Source organism: Zeus faber (genome assembly GCF_960531495.2).
Source record: "Zeus faber genome assembly, chromosome: 11".
NCBI classification, from domain to species: domain Eukaryota; kingdom Metazoa; phylum Chordata; class Actinopteri; order Zeiformes; family Zeidae; genus Zeus; species Zeus faber.
In genome coordinates, this window is record NC_137205.1 from 27,390,508 (window position 1) to 27,400,507 (window position 10,000).

A 10,000-nucleotide genomic window follows, 5' to 3' on the forward strand; every position below is an offset into this window, starting at 1 on the left:
CTCCCTCTTTGTGTTGATCTGTGTTTTTTGTGCAAGCCGGGTCCGCCAGGGGAGAGAGGCCAAGACGTCAAGACCGCTTGGAGGCCTCTTGTTCCGTTTACGCTGAGTGTATCTCCGCTTGGTCCCCGACGACATCCACCCTCTGAGCCTCAGCTTCACAGCAGCTTCCAGCCCGGACCCCCGACCCGTCATGGACACCCGCCTTCTTTCCCACCTGAACCTGCCTCAAAGCCCCACCCACAGCTCCCAACCCATTCGACACCGCTGGGTCGTCAGGCCCGTTGCCAAACCAAGGATGAACGTTGTCCTGAAGCCTCGTACGGTGCCCAACCTCCGCTCCAGCCCTCCCTGTCCCCTGAGGCCCCGGGGACCCTGGGCCTGTTCCCCCCTCTAGGTCCCCAGAGACAACAGTCCTCATCCAAGGTAAGTGAAAGTAAATCCAGATTTGCGTTGTCACACGGAGCTAACCTTCGCCTCTCTAAATCTAGCGATGCGTAGGGCGACGTAGCACCACAAGCACTGTGATTGGCCGCTTGCTTTGAACCGCGTTCATATTCACGCCGCGTAATTTCCTCTGCATTCGACTTGGCAGTGAGATTACAAAGTTAAACTTATTTATTTTCTATTTTATTTTTTAACACAAACATTAATATTAAAATTGAGAACTCTTGACGGGAAGTATCGCGGAAGATCAGGTTGGACATACAGAATGTGAATTATAGCACATCCCTCACGATCGAGCCGCCTGTTTATTTATTTAACATTTTTCATCAATATTTTGCACGTGTGTGGCCCGAAAGGTTTGACGAATGCAGCAAAATTTCCGTAGAACAATAACATGTGCAACAACGGTAAAAGAGGGCGGCGTCTACAGCCCCGCCCTGGGAACACCAGCGTAGTTTCAGCCTTAAGGTGGAACATACATTTGCGCATTTGCCAGATTGTGATTTCCTCTCATGTTTGTCCTTGTCAGGCATCCTCTGGTCCAGTTGTACACAGCTGGTCCGTGCAGGAGTCTGGTGTGTATCTATCTATATCTATCTATCTATCTATCTATCTATCTATCTATCTATCTGTCTATCTGTCTGTCTGTCTGTCTGTCTGTCTGTCTGTCTGCCTGTCTGTCTGTCTGTCTGTCTGCCTGTCCGTCCGTCCGTCCGTCCGTCCGTCCGTCCGTCCGTCCGTCGGTCTGTCAAACTGAATACAATAATCCCCCTCCTTCCTTTCTCTCTCTCTCTCTCTCTCCCATGGCAGCCGGTGTCTCTCTCTGCAAACTTGGTTCCTGGAAGACTCGCTGGCCCTTAACAGAGCGCGGGGCCCGTGGTCTCCCGTACCTCTCAAGGTTTCAGGCGGGTCCAGGATTCAATCAGGAGCTTTTGGTAAAAAAAAGACCTTCCTTGTTCTAACTATGTTCTCAGTCCTGGATTGGCTGGTGAACCAAACCACCATGTTCTCCCCTGTTTTCTGAGTCAACCATCTGGATTTGCTAATTGGCAACAACCCAGAGGTCCAATGAGCCATCCAAGGATTAGTCCATCATGTAAACATCAAAACTCTGCTTGTTGACATTGATTCCCTCGTTAATAGATTTTCAAAACATTACTAAACAGAACTTTTAGTGCCACGATTCATTTCTAGGGAACTAAAAGGTTCCTTCAGCCCTTATTCATCCGCTGACGTATGAGAAAGCATTGCGTCATTTGTGCCCGAATGAACAAAAAAACAAACTGTACATACAGTGGCTTTGCAGCTGCAGATTTTTAAAAGTGGTGGTTGAAATAAAATGCTGCGAGTACTCGACCAATCAGAAATGTTCAGCGCTCCGAGGCCCAACCCCAAACCTCCTGTACCCCACCAGGCAGGGGCTTTTGGTGGTAGAGTAATGTCCCTGGAACTTCATTTAGACTCTGGTCCCTGCGGTGGAAACGCGTTGAGTTCCTCCAAAGGTTCCTAGTCCCTGGGGAGAGCTGGTGCGGTGGAAACGAGGCCTAGTGTGTCCTGTGTTCTCCCACCAGGTATGTCCGTCAGAGAGCTACGGAGATCTCCACGTCATCGCTGCACCGGCCCCCATCCACAAGCGACCCAGCTAGTGAACCGGCCAATCAGTGTTCAATTATTCAGCGTTTTTTTTTTTACTTTAATGACTGCAGTTTTTTTTTTATTTGTTTTTTAAATTATAAATTTTATTTTATTTATTTATTTATTTATTTCATGTATTTATTCATTTACTTTTTATTTTTTTGTTTATTTATTTATTTGTTTGTTTATTTACTTTTAATATTTTACTTTCTTGTCTTTTTACTGGTATTATTAGAGCTGATGAATGGACTACATGTTAGGGTTATTAAGCATCACTCGCGGTTCGGCTAGTGTGCTGTATATAGTATACTGTATATAAACTTCATTTTATAGTATGACACACGCAATACATGGTGAGCAAATCAATAAATAAAGAAATAATAAATGCACCAGAGGTTATGATGGAATTCAGTAATTTTTTCAATAATTCTGAATCTTTCATCTTACTCTCCCTCTACTCTACCTCTTCTCCAAATCTACTCAACACATAGTATATGATATTATTTGAGTGTGTAATTTGTCAATATAAAGACGTCATATTTAGCTGTTTGAATGACTTTATTTGACTATATCCGCTTTCATCGGCTTCACTATGCCATTATGACATTTAGCAGATTCTTTTGTCCGAGGCGTCTACGTGACTATTTGTCTTTGGTTATGGGACGACTAACATATTCACTCCTCCACCTTCTAGTTTCTCTGTGCCTCACACCACACACTAAGCCCTACGTTATTACACACAATCCATTAACAGCTACTCATTGTTTTGACCTGCGCGTGCCCGGTTGTGGAGACACCGGAGCAGGTGGAGGGATCAGCGCCGGGTTCGCCCACATTACAGACACGCCCGTCTTCGGGGTTCAGAGCGAGCGGCGTTTCATCGGAAATCAAACCCAAGAGTTTCAGCCAGAAGACGGGAGCTACCACACCCTAAAGCGGGGATGGTATCAGTGGCTTGGAGGCCGCAGGCAGGGAGGGACTCAAACCAGCCACCGACCTTGATTGAGCCCCCTAGTCCTCCCACAGACGCCCTCCTTGAGACACTGCGTCTCTCACTCCAATCATTTGAGGAGAACCAGGACTTGAATGTGCGACGGCAGCGCTGGAACGCAGCGTCGTAACGTGCTATGCCACCGGGCCCTCTGCACTCTAGAGGGCACTTTAGAAATGTTTCCTTTTTGTTGCTTTTCATTCCTTGCATTTCATCAACCTGAGTTGCTGCAAATGTTTCTCCCTATATGGCACGCACACTGATCTCGTTCTGATCATGTTGAGCCAACAGGCCCCCCAACATAAGCTGTTATCTAACGAAGGGGCAGCCCCGTTTATTTATCTAATTTCATGAATTCAGTGGACACACGTACATTTGGTCTGTTGTTTCGCAGGCATGGACTAGCATTGAAAAATCTGGGAGTAGCGAACCCCACAGCCCGGGAGAATTCCATTCAAGTCGAGTCTCTAAAAAGCTTTTGAGTTTTTACGAAATCCGCTCTAATTCACAAGGTCCCCTGGAGCGCCGTATGGTAACGCTGCCTGGACACTGCACTGTAAACAATCACGCGTTAGAAATAGTGACATTGGTTTAAGGTGGATAGTGTGAATTTTTTTGTGCATGATAATATGGTTTTGTTTTGTTGAGGCTTTGAAGCTGTTAGGGTTAGATACATAAAAATATGGGAATATAAAATAAACCTAAAAAATGTATACTGTATATTTTATTCATACTGTATGTTTTTCAGCACTACTATTACGCATTTACTTTCTCCTTCTCGGTTGTTTTTCTGCTGACTGCTTTATACTTCAGTATTCCCCCATCTCTCTCTCTCTCCCTCACCACCCCCCCCCCCCCCCCTCTCTCCCGCTCCCTAATTCACCATTGTCTCTCCCTCTCAGTTTGGAAATCAATTAAAATACAGCTTCACCTATACAACTGGAGCTGTTCTGGCCTCGCTTTGATTCCAAAAACACATGATTGATTTGCCAATGAACCGTATCGAGTAGTGAAAGAGGTTTCACAGAGAGCACGCAACCTTTTTCTTTCTCTTTGTCATTTTAATTCTGCTTCTACTCCCATTAAACTTTGCTTGCGTATATGTTTTCTCTTATGTATATTGAGCTGTGTGTGCTGTTTAATTTGGCAGCGGAAAGCGGTGGATTTAATGGGATATCTTACGATGGCCCCTTTTGCTTATTACAGGAAATTCCCTCATATTATAAATCTATTTTGTCATGCGCCGCTTTTCTCCTCTAAATGTAAAACGGGGGTGTGGTTAGTAACTCATTAGCGTCGCCATGGCAACCGCTGATAAACAGAGCAGATTCTCACCGACACTACTCGCCAGCGTGAGCGATGGAAAGCAAAAGTGGACTTAAGTGACCGCTCAAACTAATGTTTAGAGCTGGGGGATTTGTCTCTTGATATATTTTTTCGATTTTACATAAGTGGGCGTGGCAGCTTGGAAAAGACCACATGTCTCTTTAATCAACTATTGTGTCTTTGTGTATTGCCCTTATGTCTCTCATGTCTTTATTATCTGTTATGTTTTAATTGAATCCATTCACTGAAGTTGTACGACTCGTTTATGGCCGGGCGTTCCACTGCGAGAGAGAGAGAGAGAGAGAGAGAGAGAGAGAGCTGCATAATAACTGTTTAGGAGTCAACAGCAAACAAGGTAACTGGTTGTTTCATACTGAACTATCGACCTTTTATAAGACAGATTCAGCTTCTGTCTTTTTTGTGCAGGACACACACACACACACACACACACACACACACACACACACACAAAATCTGCTCTGGTTGAGTGATTTTAATCTGTTTATTGCCGCGGTGGAAGGTCTGCTCTTGATTGGAGGTACATTTAACTACTTACAATCAGAGGGAGTGCACTGAGTAAACACACGGCAGGTTGGTGACAACTCTGCTGTTAGAGGACGACCACATCCAAACTGTGCCCAACGGCTGCAAATGCCAAACGTTGAAATTCAATTCGACTTAATCATGAATAAATAATGATTCGATCATTCTGTAGGTTTGTGGTTCATAAAATAAAATATAAAAAACATTAGATAACAACATGCAATGCTATCTTATTGTGACACAGAATTAGATTTTCCACAAACTGATTTTCTCAGCAGAAAAAGGCAATTCCTTTCCTTTTAATATCAATAACTATTCAATTGTTATTCTTAATATTAGTTTGTTAAATCACTAATAAATATCAAAATATGATATTGTTTTGTAAATATCAAAATCATTTTTTTAATATCTAAAATGTTTTGTAAATTTCTTGCATATATATGTATTTTTTTTTACCTTCTCTACTTATATTACTATTTCTATTTTTTCATCCTTCTTGCATTATTGGGATTGGCTTGAAATTAAGCCTTTCATTTTCAAGCATTTGACCAATAAAACTTTGAAAACTGAAACTTAAGTGTGTGTATATATACAATTATATAATCCCTTGTGATCATACCGTCACTTGCTTTCTTTACCATGTATAAACAAAACATCTGGTGATGAACAAATTGTGTTTACTGCACGATATACGTATATTAAGAAATGTACAATATATTAATCTTTTAACCATTGCACAGACAGTTATTTCACGTCATTTTATTTATTAAAATCTTTATTAATTGGTAAATTCTCTTCGCTTATCCACCAAAAGGGGAACAGAAATCACTATGTACACTTGGTTGCTTCACATATGCAGCAAAGCTTCCTTCTTCTGGTAAAAGGTGAAAAGACACACATCAGTGCAATCAGTGGAACAGGTCCCAGTTTGCTGCGTTTCCAGGACATTCCAGGACATTCCAGCACTCTGATTATTACATAATGACAGTGGCAGAATGTCAGTGTACCACATGAGCCCCATCACTTAAACTACAACCACAATGATTTGAATTTTGCGATATAGTGTGAAGACTAGATGAGCTTGGTTTAGTCTTTAGTGGGTCGTACAGTATCCTGCAGGTTCAGTCAAATGAACCAGTTTAAACGCTGGTTCAGTGTCGGCCCACCGGTACAGAGGGCTCACAAAAGGCACAAAGAGGTCTTTGGGTGTTGCACGAGCCCAAAAGCCCAAAGATTTTTTTCATTTTTACAACCTTAACAACCTTCAAAGACAAAGAGGGGCTCATTATATAAGAGATGACCTACGTGACATGTTGAGAGTATCATAACTGAAGTAAAATAGTACACGCCTTAGACCGCATTCTGGCTCCAGGTGGAGGTTAAAGGTGATGTCTGATACCCGAAAGGTATGATTTGGGGAGATAATACCCCACTCCATGCTCACGTTTCAATTATGAGTTACTTCTGTGCGCCTCTACTGAGGGAATCAATTCAGAAAAAGCTTCTTCTTTTGTGTCCAAACCCCTCATCAGCACAATATTCGTATGAGAATTTCAAGAGAAATCGTGATGTTCGAAAAATAGCGGGAAAAACACGTTTTCAAAATTTTTTTGAATATTAAAGCCGTTACAGTTAAGGTAGAGGTTAGATTAGACGCGCTGTAGAATGCCGCATATCTTTACAACAAAGGCATTTTTAATATACACACTTGTACAAATAAATTAAATAAGCAGTAGTCGTTAGCTATGGCGAACTGTGGCCAAAATAGAGAAAGGGGATGAAAACAGGTGAACGTCACGAGCTGTGAAACGCTCAGCGACGTCTTCACCTACAGTGCGATTGTGCAATCGCGGACATAGAGCTGATTACAATCTATGCAGCCGACATTTACTTTTTTTTTCTTTCGCTCAGACTCCTGAAAACTCTCGACATATTTTGCATTTCAGCTGCGGACTGTTAGAGTTCTCGGTCTGAGTTTCCCTGAGCTCGACCTACGCCGAAATTTTTAGTTCCACGCTGGTTCTCAACCAGTTGTGTCCTAAAAGTTGCTTATTTTTATTATTATTTGCGTCTGAATTTACACGACTTCTTCCCTCTTATCCGGACCGGGAGCCTGGATGTTGACCAGGGGGCTGCGGGCCCGGCCCTGTCCGAGGGAGGCGAACTCCCCCCTGGCCTTCAGCAGTTGGTCCGACCCCCAGTGCAGGCAGAGGGGACAGGGGCAGGAGGGCGGGTGGAGCGTACCGGCGGCGGGGGCGTAGAGGGAGCCGGTCGGGGGCGGGAGGCCCGCGGGGCGGCTGTGGTAGTGGGACAGGCGCAGGGCCTCCAGGGGCCTCATGGGCAAGGTGTAGGGGCTGTGGGGGGAGGAGGCGGGAGCGGGCAGAGCCGCCAGGGGGGAGTAAAGGTGGAGGGGGAGGTGCGGGAGGTGGTGCGGGAAGGGGTAAGGCAGGGGGGAGGCGGCGGAGGAGCGCCCCATCAGGAGGGCCCCCAGCGGGTCCACCAGCGGGTGTGGCCACGGCAGGGTGTGTCTCTGCCGCTTGTCTTTCATCCTCCGGTTCTGGAACCACACCTGGAGAGAGGGAGGGAGGGAGGGAGGGAGGGAGGGAGGGAGGGAGGGATATGTGAAGGAGGGAAAAGGAAATATTGCATGAACGGTTTCATTAAGAGAGTTTTACAGGATCCACAGGAAATTCAGAAAAATAACAGAGCAAGAAAAATTAGAATTAGAAATTTAGTTTTACATCTCAGCAAACGGAAAATGCTCAAAAGGGCATTCCACTGTTTACCACGTAATACCATTTAAATATTTCTGAACATTTATGGGTTGAATCCATCGTCTAATTCTTCACTTGTTTTAACATTTTATTGCAGATTTATTTATTCTTATGCATTTCTGTGTATTTTCTATAGTTTGCAACTTAGCCGCTTTATTCTTAACCCATTGATGTTATTTATCATTATTTACCTAATTTCTACTTTACCTTAATGTACAACTGTTGGGAATGATTCACCGCGTGTACACAACAGACACTGTACTTTGGCCATAGATCAAAGATCAATTTCCATTTCATGTACATTATATTGACATTAAGATATTCTACTTCTTATTTTATATATATATATATATAAATATATATATATAGATTATTACTCAGGTCTGTTCCCGTCGCCTGTTCGACGACCTTTTCCAATGTGGATCTCTCGCCCGCAACACGCACCAAACGACCGTGTAATCTTCCCCTGAGTCAACACGGAGCTTGGATTCATCACAGTTGCATCCCAGCTGCTCCGCAGAGCTCTCATAATAGCTGATGGATTACCTCCAGCCCAGGCCACGCCCTGGGAGCTGGAAACTAACTCCAACTCCTTTTGATGGAACTTTATTGATTTTGTAGAGGAAACTGTTTGAGCGCGGCGGCGGAGCCGTTTTATGTGTGATAAGACAGCAAAAAGTACATACCGAAGATTAAAACGCAGCATGTCGCTGTGCTCACACTGAGCTGTTGCTGACAGGTTTACAACACAACACAACACAACAGACCTCATCTGCTAAATTGTTAAAGTGGATGATTTTCATTGGATTATCATTTTGAATCACATGCATTACGAGTCATGGTACTTTCAACTGCCAATTTTGGGCTTTGTTTTGCATTAAACTACTCAGAAATGTGAGCATGCTGTCCGTGATATGCATTTACTAAGAATGTTGAATAGTGCAAACTGCAGAATTATTGTTATTTGTATTTTGTTATATTTTTCTAAATAAATTCTGCGAACTGATAAATATGATTTCACAGGTACGACTTCAAAAATTTAATGGTTCACCAAATTTATAAGAACAGTTTGTATTTCCAGGTTGTTGAAGTTATTGACGTTGTTCTGCAAATTCTTTGCGTGTGTGTGTGTGTGTGTGTGTGTGTGTGTGTGTGCGTGTCTTTGCATCCTGCCGTCTGTAAGATTGGACCGACAGGTGTGGCGCTGTGTGTCTCTCTGTGCGTCTGTCTGCACATCTGTGTGTCTGTCCGCCCATCCGTATGTCTGTCTGTCACATGCGTCTGTCCATCTGTCTGTCTATCTGCCTGTCTGTCCGTCCGTCCTTGTGTCGTGTCAAGTCATGTCAGTCTCTCTGTCTGCAACTGTCCGTCTGGCTGTCTGCCCATCCTTCCTTCTGACTTGTCTGTCGGTCTGTCTCTCTGTCTGCTGTCTGTCTGGGTGTCTTTGTGTCTTTCTGTCTGTCTGTCTGTCTGTCTGTCCATCTGTCTGGCTGTCTGTATGTTTGTGTGTCTGTTTGTCCGTCCGTCCGTCCCTCTGTCTGTCCATCTGTCATGTCTGCCTGTCTGTCATGTCTGCCCGTCTGTCTGTCTGTCATGTCTGTCGCGCTGGTTGTTTACAAGCTAGAAGAAAATCCCGGAACACGCTGCTTCTAAAGCGTCAGGCGGTGCCGTTTTACGAGGCCTCTCCTCGCATTCCTGCTCCTCCATAAAAGACCCTCAAATAGTTGACAGAAAGGTGGGCGCATTTACGTGCATATTAAACCTGCTGCAGTGGTCGCGGGGGCCCCTGCGTCAGAAGTCAGATGCCGCTAAAACTGTCAGCACTCAATCCGACCACGCTGATTGAAAGGACGAGAAAGCGGATACGACATGAAAACGATATTCATGGAAAATGTCAAAGGCTTCTTGTCCCGCAGCTTCGTCACCACCTAGTGTGTGTGTGTGTGTGTGTGTGTGTGTGTGTGCGTGTGTGTGTGTGCGTGTGTGTGTGTGTGTGTGTGTGTGTGTGCGTGCCTTGTTTTGAGGGTGTTGGTGTTTTTAGTCTGTATGCAGAGTGGGCTGTGGGTTATGAGGCTAAATCACTAATCCAGGGGTTCCCAAACTATTTTTTTATGGCAAGGCCCCCATGGCAGACTCAACCCTGGCTGAGGACCCCCCAAAACAGAAGATTCACACTGCTCTGCTTATCATATCATTTGTTTTAATTTAAACTTTGCTGACAAAAAGTGAAACCTCCTCCCCCCACAGCCCCTACATATTTTGTGAAAAAATATATATTCAAAATGGC

At 44.2% G+C, this 10,000-nt stretch overlaps 1 protein-coding gene across 1 annotated transcript in view; it reads left to right on the forward strand.

The window, feature by feature from the left end:
• Positions 1-2,090, forward strand: part of LOC307237387 (tubulin polyglutamylase ttll6-like) — a gene marked incomplete at both ends in the record, with an annotated part of 12,184 nt that extends 10,094 nt beyond the window's left edge. Inside the window, 2 exons of the mRNA XM_080010100.1 lie at positions 343-423; positions 2,016-2,090. Of these exons, the coding sequence (XP_079866226.1) occupies positions 343-423; positions 2,016-2,090 (156 nt within the window). The remainder of the gene's footprint in view (positions 1-342; positions 424-2,015) is intronic.
• Positions 2,091-10,000: the final 7,910 nt, after the last annotated feature.